Source organism: Myotis lucifugus, unplaced genomic scaffold (assembly GCF_000147115.1).
Source record: "Myotis lucifugus unplaced genomic scaffold, Myoluc2.0 scaffold_7, whole genome shotgun sequence".
Classification (NCBI taxonomy): domain Eukaryota; kingdom Metazoa; phylum Chordata; class Mammalia; order Chiroptera; family Vespertilionidae; genus Myotis; species Myotis lucifugus.
Genome location: NW_005871055.1, coordinates 6,385,567 through 6,412,017, shown reverse-complemented (window position 1 = coordinate 6,412,017; position 26,451 = coordinate 6,385,567). Strand labels below are relative to the sequence as shown.

The following is a 26,451-nucleotide window of genomic DNA, read 5'->3' as shown; positions in this document are numbered from 1 at the left end:
AATGAGCCCTGACCAATGTTGCTAAATGGTTAGAGCATCTGCCTATACACTGTAGGGTCTTTGGTTCGATTCCTGATCAAGGGCACGTACCTGGATTGCAGGTATGATCCCCAACCCTCAACCCCAGTCAGGGCTCACGAAGGAGGCAACCAATCAATGTGTCTCCTTCATACCAATCTTTCTCTCTTTCTCTCTCTCTCTCCCACTTCCCTTCCACTCTCTAAAAATCAATGGAAAAAATATCCTCCAGTGAGGATTAACAACAACAACAAAAAACACAATGCAATGATACAAAACCAATTTTCAATTATCCGTGCAAAGGGAAGGGAGAAATAGCATGTAAAACAAAGAGGAAAATAGTTCACCCACTTACCAGGAAGCCCTGATAAGCAGGACTGCCATACAGGTGCTAATCTAGGAAGGAAAAGTGAGAGTCCCAGACCACATGCAGATACTCTCAATGAGGACAACATAACACAGGTACCCAGAGGTCTGCTATAAGCAGTTTTTATCTAAAAGTTCGAAACAAAAAGCTTCTATAAAAAGAAACAAGGTGATGTCCTAGACGAAATCATTAAGACTTAGGCTTACTATCTCTTTCTGCCAGAGTTTCACAAGAGAGTAATTAATTGAAAAATAAATATAGGGAAGCATTCAAAATTACTTTACCAAATATGCACCAAGGTCTATACCTTTGTCATGAACTCCTCCAGCTGCTCTACAAACTGCTTGGTCTGCTGTTGAATGAACTGTTCACAGGCCGATTTCAGATGACGGTCTACATCTTTTTTAGAGTCAAGATAATGTTCTCTTATCTCAGGAGTGCCCTAAAAAAGACAATTTCCTCCTGCTTTTGCGTGCTTAAAAATTACCAGATATGTAAAGAATGCAGTTTATCTCCCACCACAAACGAAACAGATTCCTTCTTACCTCCAACAAGAACTCTATCAAGGCGTTGTTGCTATTCAGCCTAAAAAATCTTGGAACAGTCATAGGGTTCAGGATTTTAAATGCTGCGTCTGTGAAACAAATTACTCATCCAGTGAATATGTACAATTTCAAAAGAAAAACTGAGTTACTGTTTCAGAGTGTTAATAACATACACTAGTTCTCTATGACCACAAAGCAAGAACAGTTTCGTTTTCACCAACTCATCTCCACGATGACATTGAGATTAGTGCCAAGATGGCCACGGCACCCACATATCGTTATTTTCTAGAAGTCAGAAATGCAAAATGACTACTAAACTTAACTATTCACTTATAGAAAAAAAGAAAAATGATAAATGGTAATCGATACCTGAAAATTTCACTACTTTACTCTTATAATGCTTAATAGTTTGTTTTTTGAAATATTCATATACTTACCCAGCTTCTTTTGTTAAGATCCTGGCTGGCACAGAAATTTATTCATTTGAAGTAGAGTGAATAAACTAATGTGTCAGCCAGAAAGAAAACACCAAAAGGACATATTTACCCCTTAACCTCCAGACCAACTAGATCTATATGAAGTATTAATCGAGGTCTCATTGATGTTCAAATGCAATAAGATATAACATTAGTCATGAAAGGTTAGAGGCTTAAAAGTAAAGATAGCAAGTATTATTAAGGGATAATCAGAAAAGACCATTTTTGTTTGTTTTGCTTTGCCAGAGAGACTGGAGAAAGCAAAGCATGCAATGCTTCCAACTGTAGTTTTACCGCAATTGCACTTACTGCCCTGAACCTGATCTTACTGAAAAAGAACTTGCTATCAGATCCAGTGTTCAGAGTAAGGCTTTAGTAAATGCCTCCTTGTGTCTGCTCTCTTTCCTACAAGATACCTGACAAAGTGTCTGCAATAAACAGAATCAAATCAGCATATGGTAGAATTACATATACTGTCGAAAAAACATACTTTAAACCAATATTTGCCAAAATTTTAGGGTATTTCATTTTCTCACACCTCAGTGGATCTATACTAGAGCCCAGCAGCAACAAATTATGAACTTGAAAAAGTGAAAGAAAGTAGATCAGCCCTGCTTTATCCCACCACTACAATAAAGTAAGGACTCTCAGTGCCTGGCATTCTTCAAGGTTAAGAGCACTATTCCCACATCTCACACTGAAAAGAAAGAAGAAAATCAACTAGAATGGTTGAGAGACAGAAGCTTCTGATGAGAATAAGCTCTAGAAAAACTATGCATTCTCTGAGGATAAAAGCCAGGAAATTGGGCTGCTGTTTAAAAAAAAAAAATCACCAAGTATATGAATAACACACAAGTTTACTATCCAAATTCCAACCGAACCAAAGAGCATTCTTTGTGGTGGAAAGACGAGAGCATTAAGAAAAAAAAAGAACAAACTGTTTAATATGACTCATGATGAGACCACGTTGGTTCTCAGGTGAGTTAAATAAAGTCTACTAATTTATAGACACAGTCATTAGGGAACAACCTACTACTACCCTTGGAAATCCTATATTTAGTTCCACTGAACCACAGAATACAGAAAATAATTTGAGTGACTGAATTTTCTCAATTCCTCCAAGACATAAGAGAGTTCATTCATCACATAAATGAATGGCTTAAGTCATTAGAGCTGAATTCTCTTGAAAATGATTAAGAAAAGATGACGTTTAGGTAATTTTGTAATTAAGAAAAATGAAGGATATGTGTGGTATACTCTTCACTGCTTAAGGTCAACATCTTAAAAAATAACTACTTTGATCTTTTAGAAATCATCGCTTATTAATTCAGAGACAAATGATTAGGATAGAGGCATCTTCCCAAAATGATCCTATATTACCAACTCAAGATCCTATCTACATTACTTAACAACCAACTGATTTAACAATAACACCACTTACATTAAACACCATAAGCTTACAAAGCACTTTACATATATTTTCATTCTTAATGATCTTAATTGATTTGATAACCTGGTAAAGGTATCATGATATGTTGATTATGCTCATTTTACCTGGCATAGGAAAGCTAAGACACCTATTCAAGATCACGCAAGAGCCAGGAAATATTGAGCCAGAAACAGAACCCGACTTTTTCAGACTCAGATAAATATTCTTCCCTTTACCCAGATGCTTTCTGAATGTTAATGGACTGACAAACTCAATGTTTAAAGCCATCCCAATTAGCTGACACTGTAGGTAGCTGTTATACTGATCTTTCATTTTTTAACTGGTTATGGTAGTATGTGGCAGAGTCTAAGAGAGGTAATGATATATTACAAACTGAAATGCTCAGATATAGTTCCCTTCATAAAGGAAATACAGCAAGTTAGATGTAATTAGGATGCTCAGTTTAGTATAAACAAGTGACATGCTTAGCAAGCACAGCATGCAAAAAAATTGCAGATGAACATAAAATAAACCTATACCCTGTGCTGATACATTTGGACAGGTCAAACACACCCAACTGTGCCAGCCAGGACAATAAAGTACCTCTAGTTTTCTTGAGGTCCAGGGAAATTTCCTTAATGGTGAATTCAGTGTGAAATGGAGCAATTTGTTCACGAAGAATCAACAGATGCTTTATTAAAAAAAGTTGTCCATCAATCTGAGTCTAAATAAGACAGAAAATGTATGTTATCAGATTAAATAAAAATATGAACATATAAAATACATATGTTATTAATCTATATTAACCTAAGTTTATGAGCCCTAACCTAACTTTTTTACTCTTAGCATAACTTTATGGCACCAACACTCCTTTGTTGTGCAATGAATTCTCCCCATATTATACAGATTAGAATTATCTGGAAAAATCTTGCTGCAAACTGTTACTAACACTGTTACCAGCTCTACTTAGCATATTCTAGAAAGTAAATCTGACAGAAGGTTGTAAAGCAACACAGAAAGAGAAGTCAAACGTATTTTAACTTGGTGCAAAAGCAGAAGAGAACACCAGCACAGAGCAGGAAGGAAAATAAAAGTTCAAAGTGCGAGCACAATTCTGTCCTCCCGTGCCTTTCTAGCTTTCTCTTCAGTAATGTGGCGTTCACTATTGGATCAAAGTGGTTTCAAAATCCAGAACATCAGAAATACTCATATTTATACAAAAGTACAAAAGGAGCCTCCAAATGTACAATGATTTGGCCTTGCCATTTTGGATTATCCTGCCACCAACAGAGCACTGGCTACCTATACCCCTGAAAGTCTCTGCATCTCCTTTTGTCCTCTCAGGACCCATCCATAAGAGTCTGTGATTCAGCCTTAGTTCTCAAAGCCCTGACCCAAAGAGTGAATAATCATAGCTCTCACTTCAGAAAAGAGTCTCTACAAAACAAGAGCAAGGCTGGTTGCTCCTCCTCAAAATAGAATCCTACCTTGAAAATATTTCAACGAAATTATACTACACTAGAGGCCTGGTGCACAAAATTCACGCACTTGCAGGGGGGGGTATCCCTCAGCCTGGCCTGCACCCTCTCACAGTCTGGAGCCCTCAGGGATGTCCAACTGGCGGCGTAGGCCCTCTCCACAGGGAGCAGGCCTAAGCCATCAGTCGGACATCCTTAGCGAGGTCATGGAAACAGGAGAGGCTCTGACCACCACTGCTGCACTCACCAGCCGTGAGCACAGATTCTGGCTGAGCGGCGCTCCCCCTATGGGAGCGCACTAACCACCAGGGGGCAGCTCCTGGGTTGAGCGTCTGCCCCCTGGTGGTCAGTGCACATCATAGCGACCGGTCGTTCTGCCGTTTGGTCAATTTGCATATTGCCCTTTTATTATATAGGATATTATATATTATACAGGGAAAGAATAAAGGGGCTGTGAAACAAAATGACTCCTTTATGGCCTCTCCCCACCTTCTAAGTACACACATAAGTATGACTGACGGAAACTACCTTTGCACTTGGAACAGAGCATTAGATAAGTGGGGAATGCTGCACATTTTGAATACTTGCTCTCCTTTCAAAAGAACTAGCAACTCCAGCCCTGGCCAGGTGGCTCAGTTGGTTGGAGCGTCGTCCTGTACACCAAAAAAAGGTTGCAGGTTCAATTCCAGTCAGGGCTCATACCTAGGTTGTGGGTTCAATCCCCAGTAGGAGTGAGTTCGGGAAGGCAAGCAATTGATATTTCTCTCTCAAATTGAAGTTTCTCTCTCTCTCTCCCTCCCTCCTTCTGAAATCAATAAACATATCCTTGGGTGAAGTTTAAAAAAGAATAATAAAAATAAAATAAAAAAGAACTAACAACTTCAATGGACAAAATAATACAATATAGATTCAATTTACTTTACTAAAACTGTTGTGATCCAGAACAGTATCATTTTAGTTTAATGATATAGTAGATGCTCAATTTAAGTATACAAGAACAATTTCTTGTCTTAAAAAACTCTCTTAGACATTAAGTGATCATTTTCACTGATGACTTTTTAAAAAGTTGAGGAGGAATTGGGATCTGGTTCTCTAGCATATTTGTCAGTTTGGTTCAAATGAACTCTTATAAAAATTCTCTACAGATTTTGATGTTTTCTTTTCATCAACATTTACTTGACATAGTCAGCAGGATTCCAAAGAAGCCCACCCAGGAGCACCCTGCAGATTTGGACCTGGTGCAAAGCAAGGTACAAGCAAGGGCCCATTGTGCCCCACCAGCTCCCCACTTGGCATCGGATGAACTTGGGTGAGTTTCTCTCAGAATTCCGGGCCTCCTTGCTTCAAGTAGCAGGCCATGACTTTATTTGAACTGTTCTTAGAAAACCCTCAATGTGGTAAGGGTTGAGATAACTAAAGTAAAAGGGGAAAATGGGGTGCTGCTTTTACTCTCAGCTTTTTAGGTGGATTGCTTACTGAGGATCTGAACAAAATCTTCCCTGATTAAATGAGAGACTGAACTCTCTTTAGCTCCAAAAGAGAAAGGACACTTGCTTCCCCAACCCAAATAGCCATTGGGGTGATGATAGTTGTTCAGACCCCAAAACCAGAGTGGCGGAGATGGGCGCCGGGAGTCGCCCAGTGCAGTAGTGTAGTTGACCCCAGAGAAGCCTGGGAAGAAGGGCAGGGTGTCCTGCAATGAGTTCACCCCGAGAAAAGGGATAGAGAAGGGCTTGTGCCTTGGAAAGCATCTGTTAACCTCTCTCTGGCTCTTGCTTGGGTATTCTTAGGTGACTAATAAACTTTGTGGGGTTGCCTGAGAAAAATTTCCTCTAGGGTGTAAAGTAGTCCCTATAGGGATATTCCCTGCATTTGACTCGTGCACATAAGGGCTAGTTTTTCCTAGAAGTTTTTTCAGACTTTACAGATCTCAAAATTAACAGGGGAGCCCTGGCTGGGTGGGTCAGTTGGCTGGAGCATCATCCTGTACACCAAAAGGTTACAGGTTCGATTCCCAGTCAGGGCACATACCTGGGTTGCAGGTTCCATCCCCAGTAAGAACGCATACGGGAGGCAACTGATTGGTGTTTCTCTCTCACATTGATATTTCTCTCTCTCTCTCTCTCTCTCTCTCTCTCTCTCTCTCTCTCTCTCTCTCTCCCCCCCCCCCCTTCCTACCTCCATCCCTTCTTATACTTCTAAAAATCAATAAAAACATATCCTCGGGTGAAGATAAAAAAAAAAAATTTAAAGCCCAGTTGGTGTGGCTCAGTGGTTGAGGGTCAACCCATGAACCAAGAGGTCACTGGTTCGATTCCGACTCAGGGCATATGCCTGGGTTGCAGGCTCAATCCCCAGTAGGAAGCATGCAGGATGCAGCCAACCGATGTTTCTCTCCCATCAATGTTTCTATCTCTATCCTTCGCCCTTCCTCTCTCTCTAAAAATCAATAAAAACATATTTTTGAAAAAAGAAAAAAACAAAACAGCCCTGGGGGTGTTGCTAAGTGGTTAGAGCATCGGCCCACATGTCATCAGTTCCATTCCCAGTCAAGCTGGGTTGCAGGCTCAATCTGTTTAGGAGGCAACCAATCGATGTGGCAATACATGAATGTCTCTCTCTCCCCACCTCCCTCCCTCCCTCTCTAAGAATCAATGGAAAAATATCCTCGGGTGAAGATTAACAAAAACAAAACAAACAAACCACAAAACACAACAAAAAATTAACAGGGGAAATCATGCCTCTGAGGCCAACAAGTCCTACAACTGTCAGCCTCCTGTTAATACTCAGACAGCCAAGATGAGGATCCTCTGATACTTCTAATCTTTTGTACTCACAATTAGAAAAAACCGGCTATAAAATTAGGCAGAAAGAATAGAAAGCATACTTAATTGGTCTCTCAAAGCTTCAAAAAGAGGATTTACATAAATGGATCAACCTATGATGTCATTTAGGTGTCCACCCATTCCTCTGAGGTATTAAAATGCCTGTCCTATTTTAAAAGGGGAGCCAGCCAGTGTAGCTCAGTGGTTGAGCATCGACCCATGAACCAAGAGGTCGCTGGTTCAATTTCCTGTCAGGGCACATGCCAGTTGCAGGCTCGATCCCCATGGGGGCCATGCAGGAGGCAGCTAATAGATGTTGATATTTCTTTCTCATCAATGTTTCTATCTCTCTCTCCCTCTCCCTTTCTCTCTAAGTCAATAAAAACATATTTTTTAAAAGCGGGGGAAAGATCATTTGGAACTTGACTTGTCAAGGACAGATAGAAATTATAAGTTTCTCCAAAACAAAACTTGGATCCAACTGTTCTCTGTCTGTGTCCGTCTATGTATGTCTATATATGTAGTAAATGTGAAATAGTTTTCTACCTCTGGATGGTATTGTTAAAATTGATTTAAAAGCAAGTGCTTGTAGGGATTGGGTATTCTAAAATTCTCAGACATACAGAAAATAATTCAAATGCTTTTCAAGTTCACATATCTAAAATTAATCCTTAGTAAATAAAAGCTAGTTTAAGTTTGTTGGTTTAAGTAAAACAGACATGTCTTTATTTTACCTGGGCTTTACAAAACTATGAAATATGTTTCTAGAGGTTATAAAATGTCCTCATAAATCTGCTAAGCTAAAAAATGCAAATTGCTTACTTCTTAATTTTCATTCGAAATTGAGGTTTTAAGGGTTAAAATCTCAATATACATAGGAATAACTTTGCAGTGTACCAGAAGGACCCCTGGAACACCTCAAAGGATTTGTTTTTTTATGTTAAATTGCATGAGAAACATTGTAAAATAATTGATGAAAAATTTCTAGGGTATACTATATGGGTAAACAATGATCATAAATTATATACTAGTAGTCGAGGCTACAGGAAACCCACAACGGCTGGTTGGTTCTTTTCCTAGCTCCCTGGCAAACCCCATTTTTTGTTTGTTATAATCCTTTATGTATCTTTGTGCATTTAAGCTGAACTCAGATGAAGGAACCTATGAGCTGACATTATTGAACGGAGACATCTTACGCTACTGCCAAGGTTTGATAGAGTCACTTAAAATACCAAGTTGATAACGGCTTCCTTTCACAGTGAGCTCCCAGGAGACAGAGATTTAGATATTGTTTTTTAGAAAGAACATCAAATAAAGACGCTCTCCAATCTCGCTGGAAGAGAATTTATTAGGAACATAACCACAAATGGACAGCTACCCACTTCTGACACTCGCCTCCACCTACAATGGACATCAAAGACTCCTCAAGGATGAGAACCTGCTAACATCAGAGATAGACAGCTATCCCAAGACATCAACAAGACCTGTACACCTACTGATTGATGTTGAACTCAGGATCCATTTTGCTTGATTGTCTCTACTTGTATGCTAATGATATTAGTCATAATAATAGTTACTAGTATATTTGCCCTAGCCGGTTTGGCTCAGTGGATAGAGTGTCGGCCTGTGGACCAAAGGGTCCCGGGTTTGATTCCAGTCAAGGGCACGTTCCTCAGTTGCAGGTTCCTCCTTGGCCTGGGGCCCTGGTCTGGGCTTGTGCAGGAGGCAACCAATCGATGTGCTTCTCTCACCTCAATACTTCTCTCTATCTTTCCCTCTCTCTTCTACTCTCTCTAAAATTCAATGGAAAAATATCCTTGGGTGAGAAATTAAAAAAGTAATAATAATAATAGTTATACTTGTTCTTTATGTTTTTGTATATAGTTCTACTGTTATGATGACTGAACATGTATAAGATCACTGTTAAGCCCAGCCAGTATGGCTCAGTGGTTGAGCATCAACCTATGAACCAGGAGGTCACAGTTCAATTCCCAGTCAGGGCATATGCCTGGGTTGCAGGCTCAATCTCCAGTAAAGGGCGTGTAGGAGGTAGCTGATTGATGATTCTCTCTTATCATTAATGCTTCTATCTCTCTCTCCCTCTCCCTTCCTCTCTCTGAAATCAACTAAAAATATATAGAGATATTAAAGTACTTTTAAAAAAATCACTGTTATACTCTTTTCATGGCTTATGTAAATGTTATACTAGATGCCAAATACAGAAAAATAGACAGAACTTGGCAATTAGGCAAAACTCAAACATGAGAGTTCACAGAATAGAAATGATCCAGTGTTTTATTCACAATGAAGCCCATATGACCTAACTACCTTCCATTTAACTGTCCTTTCCTTTTTTGCGAAAAATTCAGCCTCAACTCAGATCCCAAGATTATGGTATTGCCTCATCCCCAATAGTCAATAAGAGAACATCGACACTGAGCCTTCTTAGGAATGAGCATTTCTAGCGCTGTGAGACTACACTGTCCAACCAAAAGGTTGGTCATCAATGCATCCTTTGGATTGATTTATAACCAAAAGGGGGAACTGTGGACCAAAAAAAGGGGGTTCAATGGAAAGTAACCTCAGGATCATCTGATCATAAAATCCTAACCAGGAAGGTCATAATGGGTAGTTATGCCCCAGGAATACAACTTCTTTACTAAAAGGCTTATTTTTGTCTTAAAGTCCTGTGCCTTGTTTCTGTGAATCTAGATGAACATACTTTAAAATGCCTCTTTCCAGACTCCTCTTTCTAAGATGTAACCACCCTCAAGAGAGCAAATAATCTTCTGCCCAATAATCCAATCCTCACCTTGCTTTCTCCCACCTCCATGTAATCTTCCCTTACATACCTTTCTTAATTTCAAATGCATAAAAGAAACTGCAAAACTTCTTTTTCAGAGCATTTGAGAACTTACTCCCTGACATATGTCATCAGTTTGGCTCAAATAAACTCTTTTTTTTTTAAAGCTGAAAGGCAAAAGTATACAAACTCAGCCATGAAAATAAATTCGCTAATGCCTACCAAACTGAGGGCTCCCTCATACATATTTACACCCCTTATAATATGTAGAAAACAGAATGAGATAAAAGAGGCAATGAGGGCAAAGACTGACTAATCAAAAGGCTCTTAGCTCCTCCCTTAAAAAAAGAGGTACAAGAGGACATAAACATATGAACTTTTTCTAAATTAGGATTTTTTTTCCCTCCTGATCCAATAAATGCATGCTCATTGTAGAAAATTTGAAAAGTTAAATAAAAGTGTAGGGGAAAGGAGGAAAAATCCACAGTCACTCAAAAGCTTTCAATGTTACATTTTTCTAATGTATGTTTTCATTACATACTTATTTATATTTCACCTATTATAAAAAATATGGCCCTGGCCAGTGCTGCTAAGTGTTTAGAGCTTTGGCCAGCATACCGAAGGGGTGCAGGTTCAATTCCCGGTCAAGGGCACATCCCTGGGTTGCAGGGTTGCAGGTTTAATCCCTGGCCGTGGTTGGGGTATGTGCAGGAGGCAACCAATCAATGTGTCTCTCTCACATCAATGTTCCTCTCTTTCTATCTCTCTCTCTCCCCTCTCCCCCTGTCCCTTCCACTCTCTCTAAAATCAAAGGAAAAAATATCCTCTGGTGAGGATTATCAAAATCAGACTTGGAAATACTTTTAAAAACTTAAACCTGCCTGTCTATAACTTAACTTTCCATCCTCTTGTAGTGCCCGTATCAACATGTCATTTCCTTCCCCATTCCATAAATGGGAGAACATAGTGGTCACAAACAAAGGGAGAACTTTCCTAGCAACTGGGTCCCAATCTCTTTTGTGAGAAGATATTTTTTTAAATTTGTCTAAAGCCTTGAAGTTAGAAATCAAGTTTATAAATCTGGCAGACCAGAAAGGTTAACAAGGTTTGAACAATCCAAGCAGCAAAGAAATCTTAGCTGGAAACAGCCCCACAGCTCCCTCCCTGTAGGCAGCGGTATTTTAAGTGAAGAGTTAGCAGAGCAACACTTTCAACCATGCTGTACTTCTGGGAAAAATCTCAGGGGCCATGGAAGAAGCACATGGCAGCCGTTTTCAGCCCCGGATCCCTTACTGATTAAAAACTGTAAGTCACAAAGTCATGGCAACAAATAGCCCATGAGCCACAATTGCCTGTCTTCCAAACTAACTGGCTGATTTCCTCCAAGTGAGGCCATTTAAACTATTTAAAACACCAATGTAAAATAAAACATCATTGTAGGTATGATTATAATTTGCTGTGTTTCCTTGAAAACCCTGTTTTGGTATTCTAAGGAAAACAGCAATCCAGCACCTCTCCACTTGCTAAGGCTATAACAAGAAACTTTTATCCTATAGAATTTATAACCTAATTATTATTTTTGGTGCTTTAGCAAACTTAGAGTTCTCTTATACAGTATCATCTTTATTTAGCACTACAATGAAATTCTAGCTTCTCTCAAAATTAAGTCATTAATCAAAGAAATCCTCCTGCCAAAATGCCTTTATATGTATGTGCCTATACATAAATGCTGTATTCCCCAATATTATTATAGGTAACAAGGTTTCACCTAACACTTCATCAAACCTTGTTTTTGCTGATAGATTCTGATGCTCCAAGTAACGACTGAATGCAGGCAGACAAGGCTTCCTGTGATAATCCTTGGAACACTGCCCTCTGGTGAAATAAAAGAGAAACATCACCCTGTAGCACTTGACAAACAAAAAAAGATTATAGGTTGAGTACAGGGAGGGATTGGAATCATTTATATTACTGGCAACATTCCTCCTGGAATTTCCTCTTCTAGACCAACCTTTCTAGACCAACACAGAGTTTCATAATTTGCATTTCTCGAAACACTCATGCGGCCCTTTACTGATATTTCCAGAGCACCTATTTCATGCCAAACTTTGTGCAGGTGCTAGAAGCACAACCAGTGGTGGGGAGACAAGGCTGACGTAGTTCTGACCTTATAGAGCTCTCACTCCAATATGATCTCATGTTGCAGGTTGTTTTTTAAAAATTATAAAGCCAAGCCAGCCAGGGTGGTTCAGTGGTTGAGCATCAACCTGTGAACCAGGAGGTCAAGGTTCGATTCTCGGGCAGGGCACATGCCTGGGTTGCAAGATTGATCCCCAGTGGGGGGCATGCAGGAGGGAGCCAATCAATGATTCTCTCTCATCATTGATGTTTCTAATCTCTCTCTCTCCCTCTTCCTTCCTCTCTGAAATCAATAAAATAAAAATTAAAAAAAAAAATACATATATATATATATATATATATATATATATATATATATATAAAGCCAATTTTAAAACAAACCCTCAGTAAATCTACTTCTAAAAATGTATCCCAAGTAATTAATGGGTAGTGTATTGTGAGTCATGTATGTGGCTCTTCATCACAGTATTATTTAAAAGAACAAAAAACTGAAATAACTTAAATGTTCAATAATGAAGGGGCTGACAAATGAAATACTAGTAAATCTAAATTATAGAACACTGTGCATGAAATCAAAAAAATGCTAAAGGAGGTCATGTAATCTTATAAAATATAATTAAGTTTTTAAAATCAGGTTACAAAATAGTATGTTAAACATGATTCCTTTTTTTTAATCTTTATTGTTGAAAGTATTACATGTCCCCTTCTTTCCCTCATTGACTCCCTCCAGCCTGCCCTCCCCCCACCCCAGGCCCTCACTGCCCCATTGTCTGTGTCCTTGGGCCACGCATATATGCACCCACCCACCACCATTAACTTATGATTCTTAAATTAATTCTGTCATTTCTCTATCTTCCCAGAGGTGTGGCATGCTGGTCTGGGCAGGGACTCCTGTCAGTCCCCTTGCTTCCCTCCCTGTATCCATTCCACCCAAGATGGACTTGAGATAGGTGAGTATGAGAAAAATATTTATTAGGCCACAGTCCTGGGCCGTGGTCTCATTCTTTATGCTATGGTTTTTTTCATCCCTCTCTTCTGTACTCATGTTGCTGTAGTAAGAAGAGATTAGGGCTCCCTTTGCTAGGTCACTGACCCTACTTTAAGGAAGACTGAAGACCCTCTCTTCCCCCTGCTCAGCCTTCATGGGGTTTTCACTGGATTTTTCTTTCCTCGACTTTGATGGGTAAGATAGAGAGGGATAAGATTGAATGTAAGCCAGGTGAAAAAATAATAGGCAGGCCTGGGGCATAAAGTAAATGCAGGCACAGTGGCGTCCTCAGGCCTACCTGCTGTTTGGCTAAAATCCCTGTTAAGGGCTTAAGAGGCTTCACTAGAACCTATGATGACAATGGGTTCTATGTGGAATATACCCCCTGCACATTTCCCTTGGGAGCCTGGCTCCACTGCAAGAAGTTTCAGAATCCCAGCATAATACCATCATTCAAAACACCTACTGGGGAACCTGGGGAAAAGTAATGCCAGTGTCCAAACCTCTCTCTGGAAGAGACCTCATCAGCTGGGCAAAAAGGCTGAGACATCTAACTCTGTACTCTGTAGAAGAGACCTGGCCTCACCTCTAAAAGTCCCAAAACTGGGCAAAAGGCACTTCGTGGTTGAATTTCAAAGCCTCCAAGCAAAAAATCCAGTAACTGTGCAGTTTACAATAGATATTGAGTAGTGTGCACTACACTGAGCCAATGAAACAACTGTGCAACTTCGTCAGGCCTACGCTGAGATGGAGCATCTTCATAGTGAGAGGGAGGCACATACCGCTTTGACCCATACGCTTAAGAAATAGAGGCCTCTGGACAACAATTACATGACTTGTATTTAGTAACTTCTCTATATATATGCTATTTGGGTTATAACAATCAAATTAATTTTTTTTAATGAATTAAAACCACTGAATTTTGACCTAGTTGGTATGGCTCAGTTGGTCCTATCCACCAAAAGGTGGTGGGTTCAATTCCCGGTCAGGGCACATACCCAGATTGCGGGTTCAATCCCTAATCTGGATACGTGTGGGAGGCAACCAATGTTTCTCTCTCACATATCTATCTCTCTCTCTCTCTCTCTCTCTCTCTCTCTCTCTCTCTCTCTCTCTCCCCCCCCTCCCCGCCTTCTCCCACTCTCTAAAATCAATAAAAATTAAAAACACTGAATTTTACAAACTATTTTGGTTCAGCAACAAACACTAGCCATAAATAACTGTAGACAAATCTGATCTTTCAGGGACTGATAATCAGAGAAACTGAAATGCTTAAAATAACTGTTACCTGAAATGAATGCACAGTCCCAGGTTCGATTTCGGTCAAGGGCATGTACCTTGAGAGGGTACTGCTAATTTCAGCAAATAACTAAAATCAGTCCATGATTAAAAAAATATGTAGTCTTAATACTACTTGTTAAGGAAAGTGATTTAAACTGAGTGCAAAACTAAATTAAAGTAGTTGCATTTAATACTTAATCTAAATACTAAATGTATAGTATACCTATGTAACATTGGACATATCACTTAACTTTCTACATCTCTTTTTCTTCATCTACAAACTAAGACAAATGAATTAAGTTGTAGTTCTGAATTTATTTGTGATTACAGACTCCTATGAGAATCAATACAAGCTATAGCCCTTCTCCTCATAAAGACACAAATACAAGCATACATACACAATTTTACCCACAACATCAAGGTGTTCACAGACTGCCCAGAGCCCAATAGTGGAGTCTAAGGGTCTACAGAATGCTCAGGTTAAGAATTCTTAAATTAGATTCATCTTAAATTTTACCTAAAAAAAAAAAACATGATACTAATACCAAACAAAATACTGTATCAAGATCTTAAAATAAACTTTAAAAATATTTCTAATGAGCCCAGCTGGCATGGCTCAGTGGTTGAGTGATGACCTATAAACCACAAGGTTCAATTCCCAGTCAGGGCACATGCCTGCATCCTCAGTGCGGGGTGTGCAGGAGGCAGCTGATCCATGATTCTCTCTCATCATTGATGTTTCTGTCTCTCTCTCCCTCTCCCTTCCTGTCTGAAATCAATAAAAATAGATTTTTAAAAAATATTTCTAGCCCTAGCCAGTTTGGCTCAGTGGATAGAATATCAGCCTGCGGAGCAAAGTGTCCCAGATTTGATTCCAGGCAAGGACACGTACCTTGGTTGCAGGCTCCTCCCTGGCCCAGGCTCTGGTCAGGGCTTTTGCAGGAGGCAACCAATCGATGTGTTTCTCTCACATCGATGTTTTTTTCTGTCTTTCCCTCTCTCTTCCACTCTCCCTAAAAATCAATGAAAAAATATCTTCGGGTGAGGATTAACCAAAAAATAATAATATATACATATATATATGAAAGCAATTTACAGTACAGATAAGGATAAAGCAATTTACACGTACATCTATGCATCTGTACAATTTAGAGAGACAGACAAGAGTTCGTCGAACTGTAGGATACCACATTCCATGAAGATCTGCTGGAGAAATTGTGGTCTGTGGTCTAGGAGTGAGAGATTCTGTTGAACCTAAAAACCCAAATGGAAAAGAAATCACATTACACTCACATGTAGATTTGTCTTATTTACACAGCAACTATAAACTGTTCTCATTAGCTACCACTAGCTGGAGGCATCCACTTTCTCTAACCTCACCTTCAATCAAGAATGCCATAAGAAACCTAAAACAGTGACAGATAAGATTTAACACAGTATGTACATACTAGAGGACTGGTACATGGATTTGTGCACCAGTGAGGTCCCTCAGCCTGGCCTGCGGGAATTGGGCCAAAACCAGCCGGGTGCACAGATTCGTCCAGGTTGTGTCCGGCCCATCTCGCCCAGTCCTGATCGGGGCCAATCAAGGCCGCGGAGGGACCACAGGAGGGCTCCAGGCTTGTCTGGCCTGTCTCACCCAGTCCCGACTGGCTGGACCCCAGCAGCAAGCTAACCTACCAGTCAAAGCGTCTGCCCCCTGGTGGTCAGTGTGCATCATAGCAACTGGTCGAACAGTTGAACGAATGGTCGGACACTTAGCATATTAGGCTTTTATTATATAGGATGTATGTATTCATGTGTGCTCTCACATACTCAACCTAACTGCTTTTCCCAAACTGTGATCAATAATCTTTATGGAATAGGTGAACAGTATACACGTTACAGAATACCATGCAGTCATTAAAAAGGAGGCAGATCTATATATAGTCACATGGGAGCAAGTGGGAATTCATGGAGGTCAGGGAGTGACAAACAAACAAAGCAATGTTAAACAGGAATATTAGTCAAAGCTAGTTTGTCTGACAGCTTGCCTTCCATGCTTTAAGCGGTATCATTTATAGACCTTCCCAACTCCAAAGATCTTCACTTCCATCCCTCATGACCTACCGCGCAGATTTTCTTGACTTTGTTTCAAAATTACTTTTACAGACTTTCTTATTATATTCCAAACTACCTCACCTCTTAATTGTTAAATCTTAGAATCCTAATCTCTGACCACAACATCTTCGTGATTTTCTATTTTTCACCTGTTTACTCAAAATACACTGTCGACTCCTCCTCCTTTGGCTTCAATCACACCCTAGACCAGTGATGGCGAACCTATGACACACGAACTCATTTTTTTGGTTGATTTTTCTTTGTTAAATGGCATTTAAATATATAAAATAAATATCAAAAATATAAATCTTTGTTTTACTATGGTTGCAAATATCAAAAAATTTCTGTATGTGACACGGCACCAGAGTTAAGTTAGGGTTTTTCAAAATGCTGACACGCCGAGCTCAAAAGGTTCGCCATCACTGCCCTAGACCCTTGCCTGCTTCTGACCTCTCTGGCTACTCTTTCTCAGTGAGCCCATAACATTCCTCTACCTCCATTTGCTCCTTAATGTCAGCATCTGCTGAGACACCCTCCCCAGACCTGCTATTATTACTCTACTCTCTGTCCTGGGGTGATCAACTACCTCAATCTTTATCTCTAAACCAGTCACCCTCTTTATAGCTCTAGAGTAGCCTTTCCAACAGAAATATAATGTGAGCCATAAATGTGGCATTAAAATGCTAGGGGGAAAAAAGTAAAAAGAAACAAGAGCAATTAATTTTAATACATTTTACTTAATCCAATATATCTAAAATATAATCATTGTAACATGTAATCAATGTAGAAATTACTAATAAGATATTTTCCATTCTTCATTTTATATTAAGGCTTTGAAATCTGGTGTGTATTTTATGCACTTGTCCACATTCAGACTAGCCATATTTCACATATCCATGCCAGGTGGCTACCATATTGGACAACACAGTCCTAGATCTATATAGCACAGATGCTCTGTGTTGTTCCATACGGACCTTACTCAATCTTCCTCAGCCCCACACCTAGAGTGTCGTCAAATTCTATTGATTCAAAGCGCAACCATATCTTTTATCTATACACTTTTCTTCATCCCTCTGTCACACCCTGGTTCAAACTACCTTTCTTTCAAAAGAAACAACCTCCTAACCAGTCTCTACAGTTCTGCCAACAATACCTTATTATAAAGCCAGGTATCAGTTAAATAGGCTTTTTTGGGGGAAGGGAAAACGTACAAGGCCAGCGTTGGTAAGACAAAAATGTATTCTAGTCTCTCCAATAACTCTTGAGGAGATTTACTAGGATTAAGGTGTATACTAGGACTAAGATATACACTAGCACCAAGATATATACTGGCACCAAGAGGTACACTAGGACATGGCATAGATTCTATTTCAGAGGACAAAATTCCAACCCCCTGTGGGTCTCTCTTCCTAGCAAGCATAATAAAATAGTTTGGGGCAGCGGTCACCCACCGGTGGTCCGTGAGGTCCGAAAGGTTGGCGACCGCTGGTTTGGGGAATACCCAAGCTGCTCAGCAATCTGGATTTGGGGTACCAACTGTTTATAGAGTTGACTCAGAATACTTAACACATTGCGGGCCAGTAGTTTTATTGCTAGCTTTACCCAGTGGCCAGATAAGTTTCTATTGAACGAGTACAAAAAACATTTTACATAAATGTTAAAGGCACGCTTTAAAATTAAATACCCATTGCATTTTGAAGTTATTTATTACATGTTCTTACAAGCTCATATCTTTTTAAAGTATGATACTTTGTAAAACACTGTGTAATATGAAGCAAGAATTCTCATGATCCGTCCGCAATGTGTTCATAATGCCCTAAACCTGGGGATTTGGGAGCAGCTGGGGGTCTTTAAAGTCCATGAAGTTTCAGTGTCCCCCACTCACAGCCAGTACTATGGAGAGCTGAGCTTTAGTGTTACCTTTACATCTAGGGGTGGGGAGAAAGGATGCCTTACTTCCCGTCTAGCTTGTTGTCTAGGTAACTCATGAGTACCCAGGATTATTATTGGACAAGTTTGCTCCTTGCATAACCCAAGTCCAAGTTATCCCCTACATTTCCGTTACTTTTTTCTACCCCAGTCCCAGGCACTGACTTTCCATAGCAGCCACAGTCTTCCAATCCCACATGCCACCCTCCATCCCATTCTATCTTAACCTTACTTCACCTGGCTTTCTCACACTCATCTTTATAAACACTACAGCTTTCAGACACCACACCTCTCACTGAACCAACCTTCCTGCACTCAAATTTCATCTCCCCTCATAATTTTTTTCCCCTTCATAATTTTGATGGTCCTCTTCCATGGTCCAAGAGTGCCCTGTGCATACCTTCAGCATGTCACCACTGAATTACTAGTATGTCTGTGGGTTGTCCATCTCTCCCCACTAAAGAGTGGGCTCCACAAAAGCACAAGCTGTTTTTCATGCCTGGGATATGACAAGTCCTCAATCAAAGTTTTTCAAATGAATACATAAAAGTTGGAAGTTAAAATACTATAACATACCAGATTTTCTCAGATTATTAGACTCTGTTTCTTCTAACCGAACATCTGAAAATGAAGCTTCTGAAGGTACCTTCTTCTGTTCATCTTTTAAACTCTGTGCAATTTCCTACATAGAGAAATCAGAAGAAACATTAAAGTGTAGTTTTCAGCTGCTTGGCAATATGAACATAACTATTTCTATAAAGTAAGAAATACTAATAAATACATGGACTAGTTAAGAGAACTACACCAAAACAAAACATGGAACAAATTAAATTAGTATATAGAGTGTCTCTGTTCTCAAAAGCACATACATAGCCTTTTCTGAACCACTAATTTCAGAACTCTACAAGATACCCAGTAAGAGCTCAAATATACAAGATTCATATAAGAAACATAATTTTCAACTTTAAGTTCAGAAACAAAGTATTCAAATTTCAAATATCATAAAGAAAACAAGGAAGGGAGGGAGGAATGAGAAAGAGCATAGATCAGGCTGAGAAACATGCATAGTCCTCACCATATCCACTTTGTGGCCTTAAGAATCAAGGTAACTCCTGCAAATGGACTATCCATCTGCTCCCTGGAATTACTATTAGCAATCCCCAGACACCAAAAGATAATTTCTACTACAAGCCTGCAGAATAATAAAAGCTGGACAAAAACCAAACAATCCCAATACCATATGCCCTAACCTACCATATACCTGATCCCTATAGGGCTGATTTTACATACTATTTTTTTAAAGTAGTATATAAATAATTAATATAACTACCCAAAATATTATAAATTTAAATAGAAGTCAGGAGAAAGAAAGTTTAGGAAACCATTATTAAACAATAAGTAACGGCATTAAACTAAATAGGCTGGCATGTGTCAAGCCTATTAGCTTTAAGACAAACATACCTATCACCACACACTTGTCAGGCTAGGCACTGAAACAGCTTAAGTTAAAATGCTGGTGAAAATTTGGAGCAACAGGAATGGGCTGGTGTATACACACATATATTTCTTTGCTATGTCAGCTGAGAAGTCCCAGAACCACCAACACCCTATAGCAGGGGTGGGCAACCCCTGGCACGCGTGCCAAACATGGCACGCCAGTAACTTCTGCTGGCATGCGAAACCCTCTCTTATAATCTTCCATTTACAATTTTTGTGAACATTTGAATGACTTAAATGTTAAATTACAAGGAACTGGCAAGACACTTGATGTTATGTTTGGTTACATAAAGGCTTTTGAAAAGAAACTGAAAGTCTTTAAGAGGGATGTGGATGGTGAGAGATTTAGATATTTCCCAAACCTCAAGAGGCACATCAAAGACCTCCCAAAAGATGACAGAACAGACTGTCAAAGCCTTCAAAAGCTGTTTTTAAACATCATCGAGTCAACTATTGAGCAGTTCTTCTCAAGATTTGCGAAATTCAGAGAACTGGAAGAGACAGCAAAATTCATGAGGTTTCCAGACAGCATGAAACTGGAGGAACTAAACTTACAAATGTTTTCATGGATAGACATGGCTGACTTTGAAATGCAGTTGATTGAATTTCAGAGTAGCTCAATTTGGAAACAGAAATTTATTGACCTTAGAATTGACTTGAAAAACATTGAAAAAAAAGTGATTAGAGACAGGAGTACCAGAGAGAAGTGTCGAAAACGAACTATTGAGGACTTGGAATGCCATTCCAGAAAACTTTTTCTGTTTAAAAAACTTTGCAACAGCATTACTCTCCATGTTTTCATCCACATACGTTTGTGAATCTTTGTTCTCAGTGATGAATTTTGTTAAGTCTCATAATAGGAGTAGCCTGACAGATGAAAGTAGTAGCTCGTGCATATCTCTGAAGGTCACGAAATATAAACCTGATGTAAAATCTCTGCCATCAGTGATGCAGCAGCAAAAGTCCCACTGATAATATCAAATGGAGTCATAAAGTTTTCTGTCAGACTATCAGTGTACATGTATACATTAAAAAATAAATGTATTTTTCATTGTCATATACTGTGTTTTTGTCGCTCGAATGAATTTTATTATTTCTTCAAGGTTCTTCACATACGTACACCTTAAGATATCATGTAGGCGTAACATGTTCTCAAAAAATTAGGGTTGGCACGCAGAAGAATTCTGAGTCAGAGATTTTGCTGGTTTTGGCACGCACTCACAAAAAGGTTGCCCATATAGCAACGACTACACTAAGCACCCAGATCATGGTTTCCAATACCATTCTCCAATAAAGGAAGTCGGGACTTTTTGAAGAAATGGCTGATTCTAGGGCTGAGGCAGGAAACAGTAAAGATGATCCTGGAGCACCTTGTAGTACCAGGAAATAAGAAAGTGCTCAAAAAAAAGAAAGAAAAGAAAAAAGAAACACTATATTGAAGGGATATGTCGAAGCAACATAGGAACCAACTAAAAGGGCTCCCGCTACAGCAATCAGACAAGACAACGAAATAAAAGGCAACCAAATTGAAAAAGAAGTAAAACTGTCCTTATTCGCAGATGACATGATACTATACATACAAAACCCCAAAGACTCCATCAAAAAACTACTAGACCTAATGAATTCAGCAATGTAGCAGGATACAAAATTAACACCCAGAAAACTATGGCCTTTTTGTACACCAATAATGAACTCACAGAAAGAGAAACGAAAAAACAATCCCATTTACTATTGCACCAAAAAAATTAAGATACCATGGAATAAACTTAACTGAGGAGGTAAAAGACCTGTACTCAAAAAACTACAGAACATTAAAAAAAGAGACAAAGGAAGACATAAACAAATGGAAGAAAATACCATGTTCATGGATTGGTAGAATCAACATCATTAAAATGTCCATACTACCCAAAGCAATCTACAGATTCAATGCAATCCCCATTAAAATACCAATGGCATATTTCAAAGATCTAGAACAAACTTTCCAAAAATTCATCTGGAATAAAAAAAAGGCCCCGAATAGCCACAGCAATCCCAAGAAAGAAGAACAAAGTTGGAGGTATCACAATACCAGATATCAAGTAATATTACCAAGCCACGGTTCTCAAAACTGCCTGGTACTGGCACAAGAATAGACATACAGACCAATGGAACAGAACAGAGAACCCAGAAATTGACCCAAGCCATTATGCTCAATTAATATTTGACAAAGGAGGCAAGAGCACACAATGGAGTCAAGAGAGTCTCTTCAATAAATGGTGTTGGGAAAATTGGACAGGTACATGCAAAAAACATGAAACTAGATCACCAACTTACACCATACACAAAAACAAACTCAAAATGGCTAAAGGACTTAAACGTAAGACAGGAAACCATAAAAATCCTACAAGACTCCATAGGCAGCAAAATACAAGACATATGTCATAGCAATATCTTTAAAGACACAGTTCCTAGGCCCTGGCCGTGGTCGGCAAACTGCGGCTCTCGAGCCACATGTGGCTCTTTGGCCCCTTGAGTGTGGCTCTTCCTAAGCCTTAGGAGTACCCTAATTAAGTTAATAACAATGTACCTACCTATATAGTTTAAGTTTAAAAAATCTGGCTCTCTCTTGCCGAAACCGGTTTGGCTCAGTGGATAGAGCGTCGGGCTGCGGACTGAAAGGTCCCAGGTTCGATTCCGGTCAAGGGCATGTACCTGGGTTGCGTGCACTTCCCCAGTGGGAGATTTGCAGGAGGCAGCTGGTCGATGTTTCTCTCTCATCGATGTTTCTATCTCTCTATCTCTCTCCCTTCCTCTCTGTAAAAAATCAATAAAATATATTTAAAAAAAAAAAAAAAAAATCTGGCTCTCAAAAGAAATTTCAATAGTTGTACTGTTGATATTTGGCTCTGTTGACTAATGAGTTTGCCGACCACTGTCCTAGGGTAATGGAGACTAAGGCAAAAATAAACAAATGGGACTATATCGAAATAAAAAGCTTCTGCACAGCAAAAGAAACCATCAACAAAACAACAAGAAAGCCCATTGCATGGGAGAACATATTTGCCAATGATATTTCCCATAAGGGCTTAATCTCCAAAATTTACAGAGAACTCATACAACTTAACAAAAGGAAGATAAATGATCCAATCAAAAATGGGCAAAGGATCTAAATAGACACTTTTCAAAAGAGGACACACAGAAGGTCAGGAGACATAAGAAAACATGCTCAAAGTCACTAATCATCCGAGAGATACAAATCAAAACAACAATGAGATACCATCTCACACCTGTCAAAATGGCTATCATCAACAAATCACCAAGCAATAAGTGCTGGCGAGGATGTGGAGAAAAAGGAACCCTCATGCACTGCTGGTGGGAATGCAGACTGATGCAGCCACTGTGGAAGACAGTATAGAGTTTCCTCAAAAAATTAAAAATGGAACTCCCATTTGATCCAGTGATCCCACTTCTAGGACTGTATCCCAGGAAAACAGAACACCAATCAGAAAGGATATATGCATCCCTATGTTCATAGCAGCATAATTTACCATAGCTAAGATCTGGAAACAGCCTAAGTGCCCATCAGCAGATGAGTGGATTAAAAAACTGTGGTACATCTACACAATGGAATACTATGCCGCTATAAAAAAGAAGGAACTTTTACCATTTGCAACAGCATAGATGGAATTGGAGAGCATTATGCTAAGCGAAATAAACCAGTTGGAGAAAGATAAATATCACATGATCTCACTCATATGTGGGATATAATGATCAACATAATTTGATGAACAAGAATAGATCCAGAGACAAAGAGCAGGGGGTGGGGGTGGGGGGAGGGGTTAGAAAGCAACCAAAGGACTTGTACGCCTGCATATTAGCGTAACCAATGGACACAGACACTGGGGCGGTCAATTGGGGAAAAAGGAGACTTATGTAAAACTTTAGTCAATAAAAAAAAGAGGGGGGCTCCCAATGACCAAAAATGGAACTATTTGAGCAACAAAATAAAGTAGCAGTGGACTATAATATAAAATATAAAATGCATACCCATGAGTCCATATTGATATCAAGTAATTGAATAAATAAATACAAATCTCCCTCGCAGAAAAATTCCAAATAATTTTTATATAGATACTTTGCCCTCCAGGAAGTAGATAGAGCATAACGCCCCACTCCTTAAGTAGGTCTGCACACAGAGCTTCCTTCCAAAGAGCAGAGGTTGCCAAACTTTCAGACCTCACGGACCACCAGTGGTCCGCGGACTACCGGTTGGCGACCATTGCCAAAGAGAACAGTATGACAAAGGAGGAAAAAGAGTAACTTTCCAGTGGAACCTGACAACACTATCTCAGCCAGGTGGTCATGGTCAATGTCGGCAGTTGATAAGTCATGTTGATAGTATTTACCCTTGATATAATGTGTTGAAAATGGAACTTCAACTCTATGATTTTCCTCTGAAAAACCTGTAACACCAGTCTAATCATGAGGAAAACATCAGACAAATTCCAATAGAGGAGCACCTACAAAATACTCAAGTTCTCCTCAAAACTGTGAAAAAATCATCAAAAACAAAGGAAGTCTGAGAAACTGTCACAGCCAAGAGTAGCCTAAGAAGATATGAAAAATAAATGTAACACGGTATTATAACTGGGATACTGAAACAGAAAAAGACATTAGATAAAACCTAAGGAAATCTGAATAACTATGGATTTTAGTTAATACCAATGTATTATTTATTACTGATTGATTAACTGTCGAATGTACCATACTAATGTAAAATGTTAATTAACAGAGGAAAATGGGTGTAGGTATACTGAAACTCTATGTAGTATCTTCTCAATTTTTATATAAATCTAAAACTGTTCTAGCCCTAGATGGTTTGGCTCAGTATAGAGCGTCAGCCTGAGGACTGAAGGGTCCCGGGTTCAATTCTGGTCAAGGGCACATGTACGGGTTGCACGCTCGATCCCCAGAAGGGGGTGTGCAGGAGATAGCCAATCAATGAGTCTCTCTCATCATTGCTATTTCTATCTCTCCCTCTCCTTTCCTCTCTAAAATCAATAAAAATAAAATTAAAAAAAGATAAAATTGTTAAAAAAATAAAACTGTTCTAAAAAATAAAATATATTTTAAAAAAAGAAGAGAAAATCAGGATGTGTGACATCCAGGAGAAGCAGTCTAAAGAGAAAAAGAATAATAACATTTGACAACATAACAACAGAGGCTACTACCACTTGGTAACAAAAGGAATGCTGATAAATATGGGACACACTTAGGAAGAAACAGACTTTAATGTACTTCTCACAGACAAATCGATTTCAGGCTATCAACACTCCTGACATAAACCAATGATAATTAAGCAAGGGTAGTTTATAAACGTAGCAAACTTAGATTACATTTTTTAAAATATATTAAAAACATGTGATGACTTAGCAAAATTATTTCAAGGGACATTTTCAAACTCACTAGCACCAAAATTTCCTTTGGACGCTTTCAAATAAAATAACGAAGCTACTGATAACCTTTATTCTACTGCTTTTTAAAATGTATTTGACTTTAAATATTTTTTCAAACAAACTAGATCAAATAATGTTTTAATCAGTTAAGAAATAGTTACCTTCTTATAGGTTAAGGCAGTGATGGAGAACCTTTTGAGCCCGGCGTGTCAGCATTTTGAAAAACCCTAACTTAACTCTGGTGCCGTGTCACATATAGAAATTTTTTGATATTTGCAACCATAGTAAAACAAAGACTTATATTTTTGATATTTATTTTATATATTTAAATGCCATTTAACAAAGAAAAATCAACCAAAAAAATGAGTTCGCGTGTCACCTCTGACACGTGTGTCATAGATTCGCCATCACTGGGTTAAGGGAACCTGTGAGGACAGCTCCCTTCAAATAAATTTTAATCCCAAAAAGCAGACAATCAAATCTCACCTTTACCAAAAAGCCAAATGTCTTTTTTTTCTTTATTTTTAAAAATTTATCTTTCTTGTTGAGAGTATTACAGATGTCCCCTTTTTATTCTCCACAAACCCCCCTCCACCCCACCCTCACCCCTCCCCAGGCCTTCACTGCACTATTGTCTGTGTCCATGGGTTACGTATATAAATTATTTGGTTAATCTCTCCCTACCCACCCACCCACCCCTACCTACCCTCTGAGATTTGTCAGTCTGTTCCATGTTTCTATGTCTCTGGATCTATTTTGTTCATCAGTTTATTTTGTTCATTAGATTCCACGTAAATAACTCAAACTCATAGAAACAGAGAACAGATAGGTTGCGGGGGGGGGGGGGGGGGGGGGGAGGGGAGGGGAAAAAAGGGGGAAGGGAATCAAAGGGGACAAACTTTCCGGGGGAAAAAAAAAAAATCCTGGGGGTCTAAAGTACAGGATGGGAACTATTAAACAATTATACTGGTTTTTATATTTAGGAGGTGGTAAGAAAAATTTTAAAAATTCTCCCCCCACACCCAAAAAAAAAATTTTTTTATATTTGAGGGGGGGGGGGGGTTAACCTTTTTTGGGAAAAAAGGTCCCACTGCATACATATTTTAAAAAAATATGTTTGACCCTTTTAATTTTTAAAAAG

General features: G+C 39.0%; 1 protein-coding gene across 13 annotated transcripts in view; it reads right to left on the bottom strand.

The window, feature by feature from the left end:
- COG3 (component of oligomeric golgi complex 3) overlaps positions 1–26,451 on the bottom strand; it is an 85,029-nt gene that overhangs the window by 19,848 nt on the left and 38,730 nt on the right. For 9 of the 13 annotated variants that reach the window (XR_002827487.1, XM_023748443.1, XM_023748431.1 and 6 more), the window contains 6 exons: positions 18,955–19,060; positions 15,479–15,603; positions 11,727–11,816; positions 3,439–3,559; positions 931–1,019; positions 693–827 (listed from right to left, as the gene is read on the bottom strand). Coding sequence is in view for 11 of the 13 variants with exons in the window: in XM_023748443.1 (XP_023604211.1) it covers positions 693–827; positions 931–1,019; positions 3,439–3,559; positions 11,727–11,816; positions 15,479–15,603; positions 18,955–19,060 (666 nt within the window). In the remaining 2 variants the exon portion in view is untranslated. Of the gene's footprint in view, positions 1–692; positions 848–930; positions 1,020–3,438; positions 3,560–11,726; positions 11,817–15,478; positions 15,604–18,954; positions 19,061–26,451 lie in introns of all 13 variants that reach the window. The other 4 variants (XM_023748451.1, XM_023748440.1, XR_002827490.1 and 1 more) reach the window with 3 other exon arrangements.